The sequence below is a fragment of the Primulina eburnea genome, chromosome 1 (assembly GCF_022965805.1).
Source record: "Primulina eburnea isolate SZY01 chromosome 1, ASM2296580v1, whole genome shotgun sequence".
NCBI lineage: Eukaryota > Viridiplantae > Streptophyta > Magnoliopsida > Lamiales > Gesneriaceae > Primulina > Primulina eburnea.
In genome coordinates, this window is record NC_133101.1 from 54,356,745 (window position 1) to 54,381,420 (window position 24,676).

Below are 24,676 nucleotides of genomic sequence, written 5' to 3' on the forward strand. Positions count from 1 at the left end.
GTGGATCGTAATAATAGCAGTGACTTTTTCGACGAAGCACATAATGTGGATGCCATGCATGTTGATCGTAGTAACACAGACGAGTTATATGATGAAGCACGTAATGACGCAAATGAGGTCGATGCAAATGTGGTTGGAAGTAATGACGCAAATTTAAATGCAGGTGTGGATATATAATGACACATTTTCATTCACGGATGGTTCAAACTTGTTTGTTGGTCAAGAGTTTCCAAACCGAAAAGCGGCGAAAAAAGAGCTAATTAGAATAAGTTTGGAAGCTTGTTTTGAATTTGAGACGGTTAAAAGTTGTCGAAAAGTGTACGCCGTAAAATGTGTAGTGTCTTATTGTAAGTGGCGAATCTTACCTCCAAGATTAAGAATGATTCACGTGCATTCTCCGTTCGAACATATTGCAATACACACACATGTGGTTTGACTGGGAGACGAAAGAGAATCCGTGAAGCAAGTTCTGCTGTTGTTCGTGATATGTTGGTGGATAATTTACAAGGTCATCCAGTGCCAATTGTACCAAAAGCGGCGATGGCGATGATGCACAATAGTATGAATGCTGATATATCATACTACAAGGATTGGAAAAGGAAAGAACTAGCAGACAATATGTTGAAAGGTGATCCTACGAAGAGTTTTACTAAATATGTCGAGGAAGCATAACAGACAAATTTGTCGACGAGGAAAATCGATTCAAGTATATGTTTTTTGCCTTTGGTGCATGCGTAAGAGGATATCGAAGCATGCGGAAAGTTGTATCAATTGATGGTACGTGGTTGAAGGACAAGTATAATGGTGTTTTAGTGGTGGCATCGGCACAAGATGGAAATTATCATCAATTGTGAAATTACGATTCATATTTTTAAAATGTAACATAATTGTGAGACTGTGATTCTGTGATTCATATGTTAAAACATATAACATAATCATTTTTTTTTAAATATAACAAAATGGTGAGATTGTGATTATGTTATTCATATGTAAATTAAAACATATAACATAATCATATTTTTTAAAATGTAAAAAAATAGTGAAATTGTGATTCTGTGATTCATATGTAAATTAAAATATATAACATAATCGTGAAATTACGATTCATACTTTTTTAAATGTAACATAGTTGTGAGATCGTGACACATGTCAATTATAACATATAACATAATCGTGAAATTACGATTCATATTTTTTAAAATGTAACATAGTTGTGAGATCGTGACACATGTCAATTATAACATATAACATAATTGTGAAATTACGATTCATATTTTTTAAAATATAACAAAATAGTGAGATTGTGATTCTGTGATTCATATCTAAATTAAAAGATATAACATAATCATATTTTTTAAAATGTAACAAAATAGTGAGATTGTGATTCTGTGATTCATATGTAATTAAAACATATAACATAATTGTGAAATTACGATTCAATTTTTTTTTTAAATCTAACATAATTGTGAGATCGTGACACATGTAAATTATAACATATAACATAATCGTGAAATTACGATTCATATTTATTATAACATATAACATAATCGTGAAATTACGATTCATATTTTTTAAAAATGTAACATATTTGTGAGATCATGACACTTGTCAATTATAACATACAACATAATCGTGAAATTACGATTCATATTTTTTAAAATGTAACAAAATAGATTGTGATTCTGTGATTCATATATAAATTAAAACATATAACATAATCATATTTTTTAAAATGTAACAAAATAGTGAGATTGTGATTCTGTGATTCATATGTAATTAAAACATATAACATAATTGTGAAATTACGATTCAATTTTTTTTTAAATCTAACATAATTGTGAGATCGTGACACATGTAAATTATAACATATAACATAATCGTGAAATTACGATTCATATTTATTATAACATATAACATAATCGTGAAATTACGATTCATATTTTTTAAAAATGTAACATATTTGTGAGATCATGACACTTGTCAATTATAACATACAACATAATCGTGAAATTACGATTCATATTTTTTAAAATGTAACAAAATAGATTGTGATTCTGTGATTCATATATAAATTAAAACATATAACATAATCATATTTTTTAAAACATAAAATGAGATTGTGATTTTGTGATTCATATGAAATTAAAACATGTAACATAATTGTGAAATTACGATTCATTTTTTTTAAATGTTACATAAGTGTGAGATCGTGACACATGTCAATTATAACATATAACATAATCGTGAAATTACGATTCATATTTATTATAACATATAACATAATCGTGAAATTACGATTCATATTTTTTAAAATGTAACATATTTGTGAGATCATGATACATGTCAATTATAACATATAAGATAATCGTGAAATTACGATTCATATTTTTTAAAATGTAACAAAATAGTGAGATTGTGATTCTATGATTCATATATAAATTAAAACATATAACATAATCATATTTTTTAAAATATAACAAAATAGTGAGATTGTGATTCTGTGATTCATATGTAAATTAAAAAAATATAACATAATTGTGAAATTACGATTCAATTTTTTTAAAATGTAACATAACTGTGAGATCGTGACACGTGTCAATTATAATATATAACATAATCGTGAAATTACGATTCATATTTATTATAACATATAACATAATCGTGAAATTACGATTCATATTTTTTAAAATGTAACATATTTGTTAGATCATGACACATGTCAATTATAACACATAACATAATCATGAAATTACGATTCATATTTTTTAAAATGTAACAAAATAGTGACATTGTGATTATTTGATTTATATATAAATTAAAACATATAACATAATCATATTTTTTAAAATATAACAAAATAGTTAGATTGTGATTATGTGATTCATATGTGAATTAAAACATATAACATAATTGTGAAATTACGATTCAATTTTTTTTTTAAATCTAACATAATTGTGAGATCGTGACACATGTAAATTATAACATATAACATAATCGTGAAATTACGATTCATATTTATTATAACATATAACATAATCGTGAAATTACGATTCATATTTTTTAAAAATGTAACATATTTGTGAGATCATGACACTTGTCAATTATAACATACAACATAATCGTGAAATTACGATTCATATTTTTTAAAATGTAACAAAATAGATTGTGATTCTGTGATTCATATATAAATTAAAACATATAACATAATCATATTTTTTAAAATGTAACAAAATAGTGAGATTGTGATTCTGTGATTCATATGTAATTAAAACATATAACATAATTGTGAAATTACGATTCAATTTTTTTTTTAAATCTAACATAATTGTGAGATCGTGACACATGTAAATTATAACATATAACATAATCGTGAAATTACGATTCATATTTATTATAACATATAACATAATCGTGAAATTACGATTCATATTTTTTAAAAATGTAACATATTTGTGAGATCATGACACTTGTCAATTATAACATACAACATAATCGTGAAATTACGATTCATATTTTTTAAAATGTAACAAAATAGATTGTGATTCTGTGATTCATATATAAATTAAAACATATAACATAATCATATTTTTTAAAACATAAAATGAGATTGTGATTTTGTGATTCATATGAAATTAAAACATGTAACATAATTGTGAAATTACGATTCATTTTTTTTAAATGTTACATAAGTGTGAGATCGTGACACATGTCAATTATAACATATAACATAATCGTGAAATTACGATTCATATTTATTATAACATATAACATAATCGTGAAATTACGATTCATATTTTTAAAAATGTAACATATTTGTGAGATCATGATACATGTCAATTATAACATATAAGATAATCGTGAAATTACGATTCATATTTTTAAAATGTAACAAAATAGTGAGATTGTGATTCTATGATTCATATATAAATTAAAACATATAACATAATCATATTTTTTAAAATATAACAAAATAGTGAGATTGTGATTCTGTGATTCATATGTAAATTAAAAAAATATAACATAATTGTGAAATTACGATTCAATTTTTTTAAAATGTAACATAACTGTGAGATCGTGACACGTGTCAATTATAATATATAACATAATCGTGAAATTACGATTCATATTTATTATAACATATAACATAATCGTGAAATTACGATTCATATTTTTTAAAATGTAACATATTTGTTAGATCATGACACATGTCAATTATAACACATAACATAATCATGAAATTACGATTCATATTTTTTAAAATGTAACAAAATAGTGACATTGTGATTATTTGATTTATATATAAATTAAAACATATAACATAATCATATTTTTTAAAATATAACAAAATAGTTAGATTGTGATTATGTGATTCATATGTGAATTAAAACATATAACATAATTGTGAAATTACGATTCAATTTTTTTTTTAAATCTAACATAATTGTGAGATCGTGACACATGTAAATTATAACATATAACATAATCGTGAAATTACGATTCATATTTATTATAACATATAACATAATCGTGAAATTACGATTCATATTTTTTAAAATGTAACATATTTGTGAGATCATGACACTTGTCAATTATAACATACAACATAATCGTGAAATTACGATTCATATTTTTTAAAATGTAACAAAATAGATTGTGATTCTGTGATTCATATATAAATTAAAACATATAACATAATCATATTTTTTAAAATGTAACAAAATAGTGAGATTGTGATTCTGTGATTCATATGTAATTAAAACATATAACATAATTGTGAAATTACGATTCAATTTTTTTTTTAAATCTAACATAATTGTGAGATCGTGACACATGTAAATTATAACATATAACATAATCGTGAAATTACGATTCATATTTATTATAACATATAACATAATCGTGAAATTACGATTCATATTTTTTAAAAATGTAACATATTTGTGAGATCATGACACTTGTCAATTATAACATACAACATAATCGTGAAATTACGATTCATATTTTTTAAAATGTAACAAAATAGATTGTGATTCTGTGATTCATATATAAATTAAAACATATAACATAATCATATTTTTTAAAACATAAAATGAGATTGTGATTTTGTGATTCATATGAAATTAAAACATGTAACATAATTGTGAAATTACGATTCATTTTTTTTAAATGTTACATAAGTGTGAGATCGTGACACATGTCAATTATAACATATAACATAATCGTGAAATTACGATTCATATTTATTATAACATATAACATAATCGTGAAATTACGATTCATATTTTTTAAAATGTAACATATTTGTGAGATCATGATACATGTCAATTATAACATATAAGATAATCGTGAAATTACGATTCATATTTTTTAAAATGTAACAAAATAGTGAGATTGTGATTCTATGATTCATATATAAATTAAAACATATAACATAATCATATTTTTTTAAAATATAACAAAATAGTGAGATTGTGATTCTGTGATTCATATGTAAATTAAAAAAATATAACATAATTGTGAAATTACGATTCAATTTTTTTAAAATGTAACATAACTGTGAGATCGTGACACGTGTCAATTATAATATATAACATAATCGTGAAATTACGATTCATATTTATTATAACATATAACATAATCGTGAAATTACGATTCATATTTTTTAAAATGTAACATATTTGTTAGATCATGACACATGTCAATTATAACACATAACATAATCATGAAATTACGATTCATATTTTTTAAAATGTAACAAAATAGTGACATTGTGATTATTTGATTTATATATAAATTAAAACATATAACATAATCATATTTTTTAAAATATAACAAAATAGTTAGATTGTGATTATGTGATTCATATGTGAATTAAAAAAATATAACATAATTGTGAAATTACGATTCATTTTTTTTTAAAAGGTAACATAACTGTGAGATCGTGACATGTGTCAATTATAACATATAACATAATCGTGAAATTACGATTCATATTTATTATAACATATAACATAATCGTGAAATTATGATTCATATTTTTTAAAATGTAACATATTTGTGAGATCATGACACATGTCAATTATAACATATAACATGATCATGAAATTATGATTCATATTTTTTAAAATGTAACAAAATAGTGACATTGTGATTATTTGATTCATATATAAATTAAAACATATAACATAATCATATTTTTAAAAAAATAACAAAATAGTGAGATTGTGATTATGTGATTCGTATGTAAATTTAAAAAATATAACATAATTGTGAAATTACGATTCAATTTTTTAAAAATGTAACATAGTTGTGATATCATGACACATGTCAATTATAACATATAACATAATCGTGAAATTACGATTCATATTTTTTAAAATGTAACATAGTTGTGAGATTATGATTATGTATTCACATGTTAAAACATATAACGTAATTGTGAATCGACCCAGAAACCCTAAACCCTAAAGCACAGTGGTCGACCAAAAAGGACAGTGGTCGACCAAAAATCTACTAGGGAATTACATAACAAACAATGTCTATCCAATAATTACATAAAATTGTTCGATATATCACAACAATGACCAATCATTAAGGAACATATTACAAGCTAAAAAATATCTAAACTCGGATATTATTCTATCATCTAAAGCTAGTACTAATTGCTCACTCTTCCTAGACAAAGCATATCCAGCAACAGCTAACACAAATGCTCTGGAACCTTCACTGTAAAAAAAGAAAAGAAAATGAGAAGTTATTATTTACTGTACAATTAAAAAAAAATAATGAAGTTATTATAATTTAAATAGAAAGTTGACAATATACTGTGTAATATTGGCACGGAATTCATCATGTAGCTTTATATTTCATGGCCTCTCGGGGTATGGGTTGTTCCCAACAATGGATAGCAGACGAGAAGCATTTACAAGTATAGGCTCTATTTCCTCATTCAAATCTTTGAATTTGGGATCGTGCCTTCGCTGTAAGTCATATATAATGCACTTATTCACCCCTAAAATGAGTTTTAGCAAAAATCGGCGCCTATCTCTGTTGACAGAGATGAGAATTATTCGTGCCTTTTCCCACGAGAGACACGGCCATTCTGGATCACTACCTTTCACTATACTCACCATCCTCACCAGATTTGTGATGAAAACGTTATCTTTATCTTCAGCCAATACTGACATCGAAGTGTAGAAATGTATGTCCATCAACGACATGTCTGGCGACATCACTTCAGGATGTCGGATCTACATCTCAAGCAATCCACGGAGAGCTTCGCCGATGTGCTGAATTCAACAGAAAGGTTTTCAATGTTTTAAAATAAGTTCTCTACAAATTTAAACGATTTGTAAATGCTTACAGAGATAGTGACACGCGAGTTTGCGATCGCCATGAGCCCGTAGAACGAATCCTACTTGGCGAACGGTCGAGCATCGATGCCCTAACTCGCATCAGCAAGTTGTTTACCTTCAGTGTCACGGTCTCCGCAAGCGGCCTCACACCGTCATCTACAATTTCCCCAAACTGACGGTTCGCTGCGTAAATTGATCAATTATAACAACTTTAATGAAAATATGAATAGACAAGGTGTAGTATAAAAACCTCTCGACGTGGTCGCCTCGCAACCTGACATACGCGTATCCGGAGTCACTTGAATATCTAAAAACAAAAAGTATATTGTTTAATATACTATACATAAATATAAAATCAAAAAAGTGCATTACCTGAGGACTCCTTTGTAATGACTGGAAGGTTAGGCTCAAATATCTGTTGGGTTTGGCTACTACTGCCAATTTCCCTAGCCAGATTATCATCCACACCTAACAGCGTACATTAAACAAATTAAACTAATAACAACTTTAATGCAAATATGAATAGACAAGGTGTAGTGTAATAACCTCTCGACGTAGTCGCCTCGCCACCTGACTTACGCGCATCAGGAGTCACTTGAATATCTAAAAACAAAAAGTTTATTGTTTAATATACTACACATAAATATAAAATCAAAAAAGTGCATTAATTCACCTTCTGAGGACTCATCTGTAATGACTGGAAAGTTATGCTCAAATATATATTGTGTTTGACTACTACTGCCAATTTCCCTAGCCAGATTATCATCCACATCTAATAGCGTACATTAAACAAATTAAAATAATAATGACAATTCTACTAAATCTTTCTATTACATAAACATAAATATAATTAATACATTAACTCACCAAAATCTGTCTCGGATGATTTCCTCTTCCGCCCTCTGCTATAGCCTATGCTATATTCTTTGTCCTGATGCACTGGCATGTTAGACATAATCTCAGCAAAACCATCTCTAATCTGTTCAGTCAAACTCGATCTCAACTCATCGAGACCAAGATTAAAACTCGATTTCAAGTCATCTAAAGCCAGATTTATATTCCTGATACACGCCCTGGTCTCAATAAATCCTGCTGACATCTTAACATGCATAGATGTAACGGAATCCTCCAAGGCAGTCAACCGCCTCTCGAAACGATGCTCCAAGTGTGATGGGTGCCGAGAATGATTGAGTCCAAAGTGGACTCTAGGACCCGTACGCATAGGAGAACTGGTGCTAGAGCTGGATCTATTGAGATCACCAGAACGGGTGCCGGGAACGTCCGGAGATGCATGTGCAGAAGGCTTGTGCTGGAATGATCTACTGATATCACCATAAACGGTGTCGGAAACATCGGATTAGAATGTGCAGAAGGCGTGTGCTGGACTGAGGGAGACTCCAAAGGCTGCTCGCTACATATGACTGTTTGACCTTGCCTCCAGAGCTCGAGTACCCGAGTGATGACCGCATCAGGCGCAGAATCCACAAAAAGCTCGGTCGTATAATACGGTGAAACTAGCTCCTGAGGAGTAGGAGTCAAAAATCCAAAACAATCCTGCATATAATTAACAACAGAACAGATTAATTAAAATTAATGTCCACAGTTATTATATCAAATCAATTCATATTTGTTACATCTATAGCGCAATCACCAAAGGCTGCAGTGATATCAACACCAGTTGGGGCACGGTTTGACGGCCACATGTTAGTCACCCATTGAAACATCCTGGGCAACGTCAAATCCTCCACATCTCTCTCCTTGCAAACTTTTGTGTCACGCTCGGATAACATTCATAAGCGATGATTTATAACATAAATTTCAAACAATGTTACTAGCAGTGTTTTTATAACCGGACCGTTAATCGAACCGGTCAAGCCTGAAAAAATGGTTCAACCGGTTCAACCGGTTCCACCGAACGGTCGAACCGGATCAATAAAATTAATATTTTATTTATTTTATATAATAAATAAAATAGTAAAATATTGATTATTTATGTTTTTATAGTTTTTACTAAATTTTTAAGATGAAAATTACAACAAATATCCAAATAAACACCACTTTTCCGGTTTTTCCGGTTTTTCTGGGTTTTAACCGGTTTCCGGTTTCCGGTTTTTCCGGTTTTTTCCGGTTTAACCGGGTTTTAACAGGTTTTTTCCGGTTAAACCGGTTTTCCGGTTTTTTCCTTATCTCCGGACCGTTCTGGAGGCCGTTTCGCGGTTGAACCGGTCCGACCGGCCGGTCCGGTCCGGTTTGGAAAACAGTGGTTACTAGTATAAATAAAGATAACAAATCCACTTTAACATTCAAAAATAATATACCTGCAGAGACATAACAAAACCACCGACAAGGAAGCTGCCGTCAACTTCTTTCCGACCCTGTGCCTCGGTGAGGTAATTAGACCACCCTAAAAGGTCCTTCTTCAAACATCGGACCGCATCCCGATAGGCTACTCTACCCCAGGGATAATGGTTGAACATATCCAAGTCATCTACAAACCTGAAGTATTTAGGGTCGATCTTCGTCGTCTTTTTCCTAGTCACCTCACTGAATACGGCACAAGAGAAGTATAGACTAGCCATCTTTATCTTCTCCACGTCTATACCAGTCTCATTCTGCTCTTGGACAAAAATCTTTCCCTCCAAGTCACTCAAAACAATCTCAGACTTACCGGGAAAGTGTGTGGTGCCAAATATACCTCTATCTGATAAATCTTTGGGCTCTATAGTGCAATCGAGACCCGTTATTAAACAATACTCTAACAAAGAAAATCTAACCGGTGTTTTACGCACCATCATCCACAAATCATCACTACTACTATCAACTATCTGATTACTCATTAAATACCATAGAATTTCACTGGAAATGTTAAAATCTCTATGATACCTAACCAAATTACCAAAAGACGACTACTCGACAAAATGGGTTCTCTCATCATTGTTCAAATATCGATGAATCTTCTCAACAATCTCTTTATATCTTGATTGAATTGTCAATTTGCATCAAAAAATTGCATCTCTCCCTAGTTTTCTCGATAAATAGACCCGTGACAAATAAAAAATACGTTAGTAAAATTAGGAAAAAATAAATATGTTAGTAAAAATATTGTTGTCGGCCAAAAACCATGTGGTCGACAACAAAAGTTGGTCGACCAAACCAAAAAAGTTGGTCGACAACACATGGTCGACCAAAAAACGTGGTCGACCAAAAAGATTGCTCGACCACACATAGCGCAGAGGAAGGCCCTACGCCAATTTGGCGCAGAAAGTTTTATTTTTTTTTATTTTTTTTGGCGCAGAGGAAAGGGGCGCAATTTCTTCCTCGTTTACACCATTTTGGTGCAAGATTAGAGATGGCTTAATCATATTATATGAGTTTTTCTTATATGCTGAAATTACGGAACCAGATGGTGGAAATAAAAGAAAATTTAAAACTCCTGTAGAATTAATGTAGATATCAAAAGCTTATAAATAAACTAACGACTACATCTTACTACCCCTCTAGGAAGAAATGTCGAGTCCGCTCGAATCTCTTGTCTGAAGGCTTGGTGACTCGATGTCTCCCCTTCTCATACATTTATTCCTATGCTATGAATTGGGTCTTTTAAGCCTGCCCCACCTTACGGAAGGCTCGAGAGAGCTTTGAACTTGACTTGATGAGTAGACCATTCATCTCCAAGGAAGCTGATTCACTGCATATACACGAAAATAACATAAACATATGTATATAATAAGACTTCCACCAAGACATTGGAGAGTTTCCAGTTCTCAATAATTCACCAACTTTCTACATTGTGATAAACTTCCTTCGATAGATGTTCCGTGTTTCACTTAGAAAAGAAAGGTGTAACACCTCTGATTCTCCCTCATGATCAGGCGAAACGTGTTTCTTCCTTCAATTGGATAGAGCACATATGCTTCAACATGATTTGATATATTTCCGAAAACCGGTTGTGTATAAGACAAGTATCAAAAATGAAAAGAAAACTAGACAAGTCGGTGTCAAAAAATTTAATGAGTTAACATAAGAGGTTATTAGTTACTACTACAGGGTAAATAAAATTAGCACACAAAGATATTGATGATACCCTTGTAAGAGCCCGGGTCATGGATGACCCGGAATATCAAATGGATTCCCAAATCCGAGTAAGTCTGCAGGTGGATTCTTCTGGAGCCGGGCAGGTGCAAGCCCATGCTCGACTCTCCGGGCAGTCATAGGCCCGGGCTCTTGTATAAATCTCCAGGGAGGCATTCTACCCGGCCACCTCGATATGAGCACCGCACTCGAGTATACTAGCAGAATAGGATGTGGGCGACTGTCCCATCTCTGACACCGTGCCGATGAGTTGACATGTCAGAATATAGGGTGTGCTCAGCCGTCCTACTATAATTAGTAGCTAGGTAGCACGGAGAACGAGGTCATCATTACTTTTTCTACTATAAATATCAGGTTCTCTCTTTACATTTACATTCATTCATTCATTCACACCAATATCACAGCCATCACTTGGCTACATTGGTTTCTTGCTTGAGTACCCTGCTGACTTAAGCATCGGAGTGGTCACGCCGGACACCCCTCCGGCGCCCATTCACGAGTTCCTTTCATTGTGTGCAGGTTACAGCTGAAGCCATATTACGGAGATATATACCAGGGATCCGTACCCTGGCTCGGGGCTCCGTACCCCGACCATTCATGAAGGCCCAGGCTCCGCGCCTTGGTTATTTATAAGCCCAGGGTTCTCAAACCTGGCTCGGGGCTCCGTACCTCGACCATTGATGAAGGCCAGGGCTCCGCACCCTGGTTATCTATTAAGTCCAGGGATCCGTACCCTGGCTCGGGGCTCCGTACCCCGACCATTCATGAAGGCCCAGGCTCCGCGCCTTGGTTATTTATAATCCCAGGGTTCTCAAACCTGGCTCGGGGCTCCGTACCTCGACCATTGATGAAGGCCAGGGCTCCGCACCCTGGTTATCTATTAAGTCCAGGGATCCGTACCCTGGCTCGGGGCTCCGTACCTCGAACATTGATGAAGGCCAGGGCTCCGCACCCTGGTTATCTATTAAGTCCAGGGATCCGTACCCTGGCTCGGGGCTCCGTACCTCGACCATTGATGAAGGCCAGGGCTCCGCACCCTGGTTATCTATTAAGTCCAGGGATCCGTACCCTGGCTCGGGGCTCCGTACCTCGACCATTTATGAAGGCCAGGGCTCCGCACCCTGGTTATCTATTAAGTCCAGGGATCCGTACCCTGGCTCGGGGCTCCGTACCCCGACCATTCATGAAGGCCCAGGCTCCGCGCCTTGGTTATTTATAAGCCCAGGGTTCTCAAACCTGGCTCGGGGCTCCGTACCTCGACCATTCATGAAGGCCCAGGCTCCGCGCCTTGGTTATTTATAAGCCCAGGGTTCTCAAACCTGGCTCGGGGCTTCGTACCTCGACCATTGATGAAGGCCAGGGCTCCGCACCCTGGTTATCTATTAAGTCCAGGGATCCGTACCCTGGCTCGGGGCTCCGTACCCCGACCATTCATGAAGGCCCAGGCTCCGCGCCTTGGTTATTTATAAGCCCAGGGTTCTCAAACCTGGCTCGGGACTTCGTACCTCGACCATTGATGAAGGCCAGGGCTCCGCACCCTGGTTATCTATTAAGTCCAGGGATCCGTACCCTGGCTCGGGGCTCCGTACCCCGACCATTCATGAAGGCCCAGGCTCCGCGCCTTGGTTATTTATAAGCCCAGGGTTCTCAAACCTGGCTCGGGGCTTCGTACCTCGACCATTGATGAAGGCCAGGGCTCCGCACCCTGGTTATCTATTAAGTCCAGGGATCCGTACCATGGCTCGGGGCTCCGTACCCCGACCATTCATGAAGGCCCAGGCTCCGCGCCTTGGTTATTTATAAGCACAGGGTTCTCAAACCTAGCTCGGGGCTCCGTACCTCGACCATTTATGAAGGCCAAGGCTCCGCACCTTGGTTATTGATAAGCCCAGGGCACTACACCCTGGCTCGGGGCTCCGTACCTCGACCATTTATGAAGGCCAGGGCTCCGCACCCTGGTTATCTATTAAGTCCAGGGATCCGAACCCTGGCTCGGAGCTCCGTACCTCGACCATTTATGAAGGCCAAGGCTCCGCACCTTGGTTATTGATAAGCCCAGGGCACTACACCCTGGCTCGGGGCTCCGCACCTCGACCATTCCAAGTCCCGGGACCTGCTCCCCGGCCCAAGGCTCCGCACCTTGGTTATTGATAAGCCCAGGGCACTACACCCTGGCTCGGGGCTCCGCACCTCGACCATTCCAAGTCCCGGGACCTGCTCCCCGGCCCAAGGCTCCGCACCTTGGTTATTAATAAGCCCAGGGCACTACACCCTGGCTCGGAGCTCCGCACCTCGACCATTCCAAGTCCCGGGACCTGCTCCCCGGCCCAAGGCTCCGCACCTTGGTTATTGATAAGCCCAGGGCACTACACCCTGGCTCGGGGCTCCGCACCTCGACCATTCCAAGTCCCGGGACCTGCTCCCCGGCCCAAGGCTCCGCACCTTGGTTATTGATAAGCCCAGGGCACTACACCCTGGCTCGGGGCTCCGCACCTCGGCCATTCCAAGTCCCGGGACCTGCTCCCCGGCCCAAGGCTCCGCACCTTGGTTATTGATAAGCCCAGGGCACTACACCCTGGCTCGGGGCTCCGCACCTCGACCATTCCAAGTCCCGGGACCTGCTCCCCGGCCCAAGGCTCCGCACCTTGGTTATTGATAAGCCCAGGGCACTACACCCTGGCTCGGGGCTCCGTACCCCGACCATTCATGAAGCCAAGGCTCCGCGCCTTGGTTATTTATAAGCCCAGGTTTCTCAAACCTGGCTCGGGGCTCCGTACCTCGACCATTTATGAAGGTCAGGGCTCCGCACCCTGGTTATCTATTAAGTCCAGGGATCCGTACCCTGGCTCGAGGCTCCGTACCTCGATCATTCATGAAGCCCAGGCTCCGCACCTTGGTTATTTATAAGCCCAGGGTTCTCAAACCTGGCTCGGGACTCCGTACCTCGACCATTTATGAAGGCCAGGGCTCCGCACCCTGGTTATCTATTAAGTCCAGGGTTCTCAAACCTGGCTCGGGGCTCCGCACCTCGACCATTCCCAAGTCTCGGGACCTGCTCCCCGGCCCAAGGCTCCGCACCTTGGTTATTGATAAGCCCAGGGCACTACACCCTGGCTCGGGGCTCCGCACCTCGACCATTCCAAGTCCCGGGACCTGCTCCCCGGCCCAAGGCTCCGCACCTCGACCATTCCAAGTCCCGGGACCTGCTCCCCGGCCCAAGGCTCCGCACCTTGGTTATTGATAAGCCCAGGGCACTACACCCTGGCTCGGGGCTCCGCACCTCGACCATTCCAAGTCCCGGGACCTGCTCCCCGGCCCAAGGCTCCGCACCTCGACCATTCCAAGTCCCGGGACCTGCTCCCCGGCCCAAGGCTCCGCACCTTGGTTATTCAGTAAGTCCGAGAGACAAAAGGCCCCGGCATCTTATCTCAAGTCCATGAGACACGAGACTCCGGCATTTCATCTCATTTCTGGGAGACATGAAGCCCCCGATGCTTTTATAGAACAAAATCGATTATCTCTTTGGGAATCCAAGCATGACTGATCGGGACAGCGAGTATGACTCTAGCCCGACTATTTAAGGGATGTGTGATGATACCCTTGTAAGAGCCCGGGTCATGGATGACCCAGAATATCAAATGGATTCCCAAATCCGAGTAAGTCTGCAGGTGGATTCTTCTGGAGCCGGGCAGGTGCAAGCCCATGCTCGACTCTCCGGGCAGTCATAGGCCCGGGCTCTTGTATAAATCTCCAGGGAGGCATTCTACCCGGCCACCTCGATATGAGCACCGCACTCGAGTATACTAGCAGAATAGGATGTGGGCGACTGTCCCATCTCTGACACCGTGCCGATGAGTTGACATGTCAGAATATAGGGTGTGCTCAGCCGTCCTACTATAATTAGTAGCTAGGTAGCACGGAGAACGAGGTCATCATTACTTTTTCTACTATAAATATCGGGTTCTCTCTTTACATTTACATTCATTCATTCATTCACACCAATATCACAGCCATCACTTGGCTACATTGGTTTCTTGCTTGAGTACCCTGCTGACTTAAGCATCGGAGTGGTCACGCAGGACACCCCTCCGGCGCCCATTCACGAGTTCCTTTCATTGTGTGCAGGTTACAGCTGAAGCCATATTACGGAGATATATCTCATTGCTCTTATTCCCATCATTATATTGATAGCAGATCCGGTGGAGCTCCCGACCCGGCTCACCCATTTCACCAGGATCGCATCAGATATGATTGTGCTATCAATTTCAAGAGTCGACCAAATGCATCTTGTCTACTGGTCGTGAACTTGTGGTAGTTCTGAAGTTACCAGATACTGAGCAATGCTTCTTGGAAGGGATGACCACACAAAAATCAATCTGACAAATTGAGTCGGAACCTTTCCACACTTGCAACGCTAGCGGTCATCCCTGCAAAAACTGGATCTTTGATACTTCAGGTTTGAGGGCCGGAAGACACGATCTATAGATGAAACCTGCATGCCATTCATTTTGGTCACCACAATAAAGATAATCTCTTGGTTAATTGTTTTCGATGTCATGTACATGCTTCATTTATTTTCACCTTTTGAGAAATGTTCTATACATTAAACTTGTTCTAGTGTTCGGTCTTGCAAAGATCCAATCATGGATCGAATTTAGAGCTTACTACTAGGTTTCTAGCTCCCAAACTCATTAAGTTTTCATAAATGTGAGCTCAGACGTAATGTATGTAGCAAGAGGACGGTGTTTTTGGGTAGGAGAAGAACAATGCGATTTTGTTTAAATTCTTGCACATTCCAGGTACCAAAAATGAAACAGTTGTTTCATTGATCCAATCAGCCACTTGATCGTAAAAACACAAAACTGGTTATCACAATATTTACATATGATGTTTGGTCATCTAGCCGCATAAGAGGATAAGAGGAGCAGCCACCAAATTTTCTGTCACGTACGGAACTAGAGAATCAACCAATCAGCTTCCTTCCTTACCAGAAGATGGAACATGTTCTGGAAAGACAGCAAATTATTAAACAAGAAGCTAAAAGAAAGGAGAGAATGGAACAAGCCATGGATAAATTTTTCAACAGAAATGGAAGACAAAGGCTATAATGGCAAAGTTAAAACATGTGTCAACCACATTTTGTATGCAGGGAAACCATTTTATAACAAATAAAATCTACAATCCTATCCTTACAAACAGGCATACTTCCTCGAAGTACCCTATCATCACTTCTTGCCCCTCTTCGCCGCAGTTTTCTTCGCTGGTGATTTCACCGTTTTCGTCTTCGCGCTTCTCGCTGGAGCCTTCTTCACCGGAGCCTTCTTCACCGGAGTCGCCTTCTTTTCAGCCGGAGATTTCTTCACAGCCGCCGTCACTGTAGTGGTCTTCTTTCCCGGACTCGACCTGGTAGTTCTCTTCGCAACCTTGGATGGAGGTTTTATTTCAGTCTTCGGCTTTTCCGGTGCCTTTCTCTTGGTTGCCGTCTTCTTCGCAGTAGCAGCCGCCTTCGGCTTCGCGGCAGGTTTAGCCTTTGCCACCGGCTTTGCCTTCGTTGCTGGCTTGGGTTTCGTTGCTGGCTTGGGTTTCGATGCGACGGTGGCCTTTGGCTTCGCAGGAGTAGCTTTAGCCGGTTTTGCTTTGGAAACCGCGACCTGTTTTTTCTTTGGGGCGGCGGCCTTAGGCTTAGGCTTAGGCTTAGGCTTGGAAGCAGCGGACGGCTTCTCCTGAGCCGGTTTTGGCGAACGAACCGGTGGCAGCTTAAAAGAGCCCTTGACTTTCACAAGCTTACCATTCTCCACAAGCTTTTTCAATTGAATAAGCAATAGCTTCCTGAAATTAGGCGGCAGATTCTTCTGTTTCGCCTCAATAAACTTCACAATCGCAGGCTGACTCGATCCAGTCCTTTCCTTCAAAGTCACGATCGCATCTTTAATCATCTGCATGCACAAAGATAATTAGATCCCAATTCATTACTAAATCCAACAAGATCCGTAAAAAAACCACTCGATACCTCGAAGTACGGCGGGTGAGTGGGGGAACTTCGCTTTCTGGGTGCCGCTACCTTCTTCTTCGACTCTTTGGCCGCAGCCTTCTTAATTTTGGAGCTTGCGGGTGGAGGATCTTTCTCATTCGTAGGCTCGGTTACGACGTTTGACTCGGCCACCGGCTCGGCTTCGACCGGGAAGACTGGTTCTTCGGGGGAGGCCATTCAGAATTCCTGCACCGATTGGGAATTTGAATCGATCAGAAAATGGATTTGGAATTGACAGAATCACTTCTCTGCTAGCTGTGAGTCCATTGCAGACAATTTTGAGGATTTAAATAATGAGGTTTCGGTTGTTAAAGACGAAAGCTGATTGGTTAATAGAGATTGACGCGGATTCACGCCTACGAAAATTTTTAAATTTGGACCGTGGGATTGAATTTAATCTACGGTGGCCAATGTTGATGGGGAGGACTGGATTGGGATGTTGAGCATAGGATGTTGTTTAGGGGGATGAGAGTGTGTTTTTAGTCTTGATTGATGTGTAAATAAGTAGAGCTAGGTTTGACAGATTGAGGTGAGATTTTTTCCTACTTCAAGAGAATTTCATAAGCTTTCTAACGAATTTTTGGTTAGATTTTAAAGGCTAGTGGTTTGTGAGATATCACGCGTGGAAGCGGGAGTGGTCGGTACAACGTTTTTCACAGAGCATGTCGTGGTTTTTCGACACTAGTTGAAAATGTCGGTAACGATATGTGGATTTCAACATCTTGTCGGATACTACACTAATGTAGGTGTGAGTAGAATCAAGAATCGCAGAAATCCGTTGAGATTTGGTTGGAAATTTTTGGAATTAAAACGTGTTGAAGATGACCACTTCTCCTGACATAGCATTTGATGACGATTTATTTCATGTAAGTTATGTTTGATAGAGATAATTATTTTGTATCAAGTTAATGCCATCTTGAATTGTTTTCTTTACATCAATTTAACGCATACAATGTACTATTATCAATAATGTAAATCAAATATTTAATGAACTTTTATATGTGAGATATACTAATGTACAAGTTAATTGGAATAAAATCTCTCCGAAGCTTGTTTTATTAGGAATTAGTTCTCGTATGAATTTTTTTATACTGCAATCCTTGACAAACAAATTTTATTTGTTTTAACTCTGTAACACAACAATTTTACACATATATCTTTGCTTACTCGCACGAAATGTACATGTCTCTATCTTCTTCTCCATTAACGTGTTGTGTTACACATATATCTTTACTTACTCATATGAAATATACATGTCTCTATCTTCTTCTCCATTAACGTTTCTTTCTACTCTTTGGTTCAATTTTAAGGGAAAAAAACTATTATTAACCAAAAAAATCACACTTCTTTTCTATCTTGAAAGTTCACTAAGATCAGTCTACACGATTTATAGAGTTTATTGGTGTGAAACACTTTGTTTATTGTAATGTTGCTCTGAAATAATTGATTTTTTTATTCAATATATAATGTGTTGGGTGCAATAATTGTCCCTGTTTGGTAGAGCGATCGAACCGTGGTGCTTGAGCTGCTGTGCGACTTTAAAGATTTGAGTTACACAATTACTACTAGGTATAGCTTTTGGTAAAGCGGTAAGTACTCGGTCCTACATCCTGATTATTGGTTGATGTTTTATCTCAATTATTTATTTGTGATTTATCATATTTTTTATTCTTTTGTTTACTGGTTTAGCAGACCTATTTTTTATGTCGATTTTCATCAATTATCTGCGTCAAATGGTGATTTAGCTATTCTAATGAATTAGTCAAATTTTTCTTCAAGAAATTAGTATCAAAAATCAGAAAATTGGGTAAAATCTACATGTGGTAGTCAATTAATCATATTAAATACTATTTAAATAAAACAGAATTTTACATGATTAGTTGTGTCAATGTCTTGTGACAAATTTTCACGAGGAAATGAGAAGCGAACAGAACAAATTGGGTATAAAATATGTCAAATTATATACTTAATTCATCGTATCTGGTACTGCCTAATAATAGACAACTTTGACATAATATTATCAAATGACGTGTATTGGGTATTGTAACGTCCAAAAATTTGGTCGCGTAAATGAAAATTATTAAGTTGCTAAATTACTTTAAATAAATGATTTTGGATGAATGAATGATATATTTTGATTGGTTAATTATGTAATTTTGCCAAATTTCAAAATTTAAAAACTTTCAGCGAATATCGATAGTTGGCCGGGGACGGGGAACCAGAGACTATTAAGGTGTTAAATATTTAAATGATAAATTTTTATTTTTAGTTAGGAAAACATTTATTTTTAAATAATTTAAGAATTTTAGCATTTAAGGTCGGGTTTAAATTAATTAATATGAGCAAAAAATTTATGTAATTTATAAAAGATTTTTGGAAATGAGTATTTCTAAATCATTTAGTGTGAAACCTAATAATTTTATTAATCTTAATGGATCTAATTAATTAATTAAAAATCAAGATTAATCAAGCCAATTAATTAAGTCTTTAGAAAGTTTTTTTGTTTTTTATATATAATTAATCCCAAAACCCTAAACACACACTGAAACACACACATACAATTTACGTGAGAAAGGAACAACGGCCGAACTAGGAGTCTTGCAAGGGAAGTTTCGAATTCTTTTCTCCTTCGTTCTTCGATTTTCTTCCTCGTTCTTCCTTCCAACAACGATCACCCGACTCCTTTGCATCCTAAGGTGGGTTTTGTTGAGAAAAAATGGTAGAAATCGCCAACCTTTCTTCACCGATGTTCTACCGCATCGATATTCGTATTTTGAGTGTTTTAAACACAAAAACACATTCTAAACCTTTATTTTTGCATCATTCAAACCATATTATGCATGTTTATGATCTTTTGAAGGAAGAAACGCGATTGATCAAGTTTTATTGAAGTTTTGAAGTTTTAATGCATGTTTGAGTCGCGTTATGATTCCTAGGGACTCCTGCCATTAAAGAGAAGGGAAATGATGTTTAGAAGTCCTAAAATGAGTCCTATGTAGGTTAGAAAAGGGCTGGAACGAGAGGAGAAAGCGTCAAGGCTCAGTTAAGATTTATTGCATGTAAGAATTCAATTTTGGCACTTGTGAGGGGAGGCTATGTGCAGGCAGTCTAGCCGTGATCAAGGCCCTGTGTTGGGTCGAGTCATGGTCGTAGAGAGTCCTAGTCTGGCTGGAGACAAGGATAGAATGATAGGGAAGCATTGGGCCTAGCGCGCACGGTTTTGGATAAAGAAAGGGGGAAAGACAACGCATGGGGGGCTATGCACGGGAGTTGATGCGTAGGATCCTATGAGGGTGTCTAAGGGGCTGGAGTTGGTCTAACTAGGGGGCTAGTCGAAGGTGGCTCGTGAAAGGAAAGTCGAAGGTGGCTCGTGAAAGGAAGGGGCCGCGATGCGTGAAGGAGGGAAATCGTGGAGCAAAATAAAGCCTAATACTTTTAACATAAAAATTTAAAAATAGAAAAATAGAAAAATATTTCCTCTCATAGAATCACTCAATGCTTGTATAGCATTCATAAATGTAAAAAATAAATCAATCAATCGGATTAATAAAACCGAGCTTTTTCATCTTCTATGGTCTACATACACAAAATCTAAGGATGAAGAGTGAGTCTCATGTGAGACCGTCTCACAGATCTTAATCTGTGAGACGGGTCAACCTTACCCATATTCATAATACAAAGAAATTCTCTTAGCATAAAAAGTAATATTTTTTTATGGATGTCCCAAATAATAGATTTGTCTCACAAATACGAGCCGTGAGACTGTCTCACACAAGTTTTTGCCAAGGATGAAACATAACCTCACTTAAATGCATAATATTGAAAATAAAATATAAAAGCTTAATATGTCACTGATACTAAGTTTTATTCTTAATTAATGAAAGAAGAATCAAAATAACTGTATGATTATGTTCCCAAATAGAAATTCGAATGTCACAGTATAAATATCAATTATTCTTCTACTCTTAAAAAATAATTATTATTCTTATTATTATTAATTATAAATCTCAAGGATTTCGAAAAATTAAAACATATATTAAAACTTCCAATTATAATAGTAATCAGTTTAGGGAAAAATTATATAAGCATATGCAGAATTATTTATTTCCAATTAAAATCAAAATTTGAATATTTATTATGTGTCCATTGGAAAAAGACAAAAACTTGTGTGAGACGGTCTCACGGATCGTATTTTGTGAGACGGATCTTTATTTGGGTAATCCATGAAAAAGTATTACTTTTTATGCTAAGAATATTACTTTTTATTATGAATATAGGTAGGGTTGACCCGTCTCACAGATTAAGATTCGTGAGACGGTCTCACATGAGACATACTATTGGAAAAATAGAATTACCATAGCACATACATCCATGAAAATGAAAAGAAAAACTTGTGTTTATCCTAGTCATGAATTTTAAAAAATTCACTTGTGATTTTTTTATTAAATATTTGGCTCTTTTATTTGGATTTCAGGAGGGAAAAAAACTTTTTTTTAAAAAAACTTATCATTAACTTATGATCTTGAACTGCAAGTGCTCGAGGTAATTATTTCTTTATAAATGCAACCAAACGACAATCTTAAATAAATAGACGTACACATAAATAAAACAAAATTATAATAATTACCAACAAAACATCAATATATGATCACACATAAATATAATGGTCATAGCACATAAAATTGTGTAAATCATAAATACAACTAATTACTCTGTATATGCGATGCATGTGTGTACAATCTTTTTTATCATTATTGATGGACTAAAGTGAAATTTAGCAAATTATGAAGGGACTAAATTGATATTTGAATGGTTGAAATAAAAAAAATAAAAATAAAAGTGTGTGTTGAAATTTAAAATAAACAAAAAACAAAATTGTAATATTAGTATCATATAAGGGTAAAATTGGGAAAAAAAAGTTGGTGTCTTCTTTAGATAGTTATTATCATGTCTTCACACTTAATAATATAGTATAGAATAATATAGATACTAACATCAAAGCAACAGATTAATCACCTTTTAAACTACACGTAATATCTTAGTATAAATTTACCCCTACTTTTAGTCCAATATTTCCACACACAAATCCATAATAAAAACACACACCAAGAACAACCAAGTACCTAAACGAATATTATATCCAGGTAGGGATGTAAACGAACCAAACCATTTGTGAGCTATTCGAAGCTCGATTCGATAAAAACTCTTTTGAGCTCGTTTAACGAGACTCGTTAAGATAAACAAACCAAACTCAAGCTTTACAGTATTTGGCTCGTTAGCTCGTAAACATGTTCGTTGGTAAGTTCATGAGTAATCTTTTAGATGAAAAAATAATAATTTTGATATTTGATTTATTGATTTTGCATTTATGAAATATATAAAAAAATCTATTAAATTTATTTATTATAATAAATTTACAAATTTTAATAAGAATAATATATTTTTCTTTTAAATATATAATTTACTTTTCAATTAATTTAATGAAAATTTAAATATATAATTCGTATTTATTAAGCTTGTTTAGGCTCGATAAAAGCTTGAATAAGCTCGTGAGGTATGTATATATTCGTTAAATAAAGCTCGAGCTCGGCTCGATTATAAACGAACCAAGCTCAAACATTCAAGAGTTCGGCTCGGCTCGACTCGATTACATCCCTATATCCAAGACATTATCTTTAGGTCGCATTTGCGGATATGGATATGAAATACATATATTTCAGGTATAGATTTATTGTTAATAATAAAATAATATATCAAATTTTAAATTCATATCTTACTTTTTTACACATTATTACATAAAGTGTAGGACCGAGTGCTTACCGCTTTACCAAAAGCTATAGCTAGTGGTAATGGTGCAACTCAAATCTTTTAAACCGCACATCAACTCAAGCACCACGGTTCGATCGCTCTACCAAGCAAGGACAATTATTGCACCCAACAATCTCTCTCCCAATAATTGCACTCCTTGCAATCAATGGGAATCGAATCCGTGACATTGGCTCTGATACCAATTGTAGGACCGAGTGTTTACTGCTTTACCAAAAGCTATAGCTAGTGGTAATGGTGCAACTCAAATCTTTTAAACCGCACAGCAACTCAAGCACCACGGTTCGATCGCTCTACCAAGCAAGGACAATTATTGCACCCAACAATCTCTCTCCCAATAATTGCACTCCTTGCAATCAATGAGAATCGAATCCGTGACCTTGGCTCTAATAACAATTGCAGGACCGAGTGATTACCGCTTTACCAAAAGCTATAGCTAGTGGTAATGGTGCAACTCAAATCTTTTAAACCGCACAACAACTCAAGCATCACGGTTCGATCGCTCTACCAAGCAAGAACAATTATTACACCCAACATAAAGTATAATGAGTTTCAAATACATCATTATTGGATGAATTTGAAATACATCCTAATAACATGAAACACAATATAAACATGCAAAGAGTTGATTTGAGTTTCATGGTTTTGCTTCTTTAAAATAACAAAAATATATTTGAACACATTTGAAATATATGTATTTGAATTCATATACATATATGAGTGTTGAATTTCGAATTTTCTTATATGTTTTCTTTATTTTATATATTTGTTTTGTTTTATGGATTTTTCAAGCATTTTATGTGCTTCTAGGTTATTGTGTCATTTTATAATATAGATCAAATCATTACAAAGTAAATTACTCAATTTATGTGCGTTTTCTATGTTATTTATGTTATTTTATAATTAATATCGATCCGGTCATTATAAAATAACTCATTCAATTTACACCTAATGATAGCATTTCTATTAAATTAAATTTTTCTGAAAATATTAAGACATAGGTCGGGGTGGTGGCAGTCAGGTTGGACTTGCTCAAAAAATGGTTTTACGATTGAGATTAGAAATTGGAAGCACCCTATTTAATTTTTTGGTTAAATTGACGACACATGTTGAAAAAAAATACCATAATATAATATTTATTTAATTTTTAATTTTTAACAATTGTGTTTTTAAACTAATGTCTCAATAAGTCGACATATCTTATAGTAGTACACAAGTGTGTCTTTAAAAATATGTCAACAAATGTCATATTTCTTATCGTGTCTTTGTAACGAATCTGACATTGAGAACAAGTGAATTTTAGGTACTCTTTTGTAAATTTTCTAATGTTTGTTTGCAAAGAAATTTGATTTATTATTGACGAAAAAAATTA

General features: G+C 36.1%; 2 protein-coding genes across 6 annotated transcripts; both read right to left on the bottom strand.

The window, feature by feature from the left end:
* Window positions 1-6,568: 6,568 nt before the first annotated feature.
* LOC140812594 (uncharacterized) lies at window positions 6,569-9,151 on the bottom strand. 5 transcript variants are annotated; one of them, XM_073170921.1, is made up of 8 exons: window positions 8,990-9,151; window positions 8,223-8,909; window positions 8,029-8,127; window positions 7,902-7,958; window positions 7,606-7,823; window positions 7,364-7,527; window positions 6,826-7,289; window positions 6,569-6,726 (listed from the first exon to the last, which is right to left on the bottom strand). In XM_073170921.1, exons 2-5 carry the CDS (start codon window positions 8,575-8,577, stop codon window positions 7,711-7,713), a joined length of 624 nt encoding a protein of 207 aa, XP_073027022.1. In that variant the 5' UTR covers window positions 8,578-8,909; window positions 8,990-9,151; the 3' UTR covers window positions 6,569-6,726; window positions 6,826-7,289; window positions 7,364-7,527; window positions 7,606-7,710. The 5 variants fall into 5 exon arrangements, with proteins under 5 accessions (XP_073027022.1, XP_073027015.1, XP_073027029.1 ...); XM_073170914.1 differs by having other exon boundaries at window positions 7,364-7,538; XM_073170928.1 differs by having other exon boundaries at window positions 6,826-6,980; window positions 7,131-7,289; window positions 7,364-7,823.
* Window positions 9,152-16,499: 7,348 nt separating this feature from the next.
* On the bottom strand, window positions 16,500-17,750 carry LOC140831485 (uncharacterized). Its single transcript, XM_073195241.1, has 2 exons — window positions 17,458-17,750; window positions 16,500-17,383 (listed from the first exon to the last, which is right to left on the bottom strand). The coding sequence occupies exons 1-2, from the start codon at window positions 17,653-17,655 to the stop codon at window positions 16,673-16,675; spliced, it is 909 nt and encodes a 302-aa protein (XP_073051342.1). The 5' UTR covers window positions 17,656-17,750; the 3' UTR covers window positions 16,500-16,672.
* Between the last annotated feature and the right edge of the window lie 6,926 nt (window positions 17,751-24,676).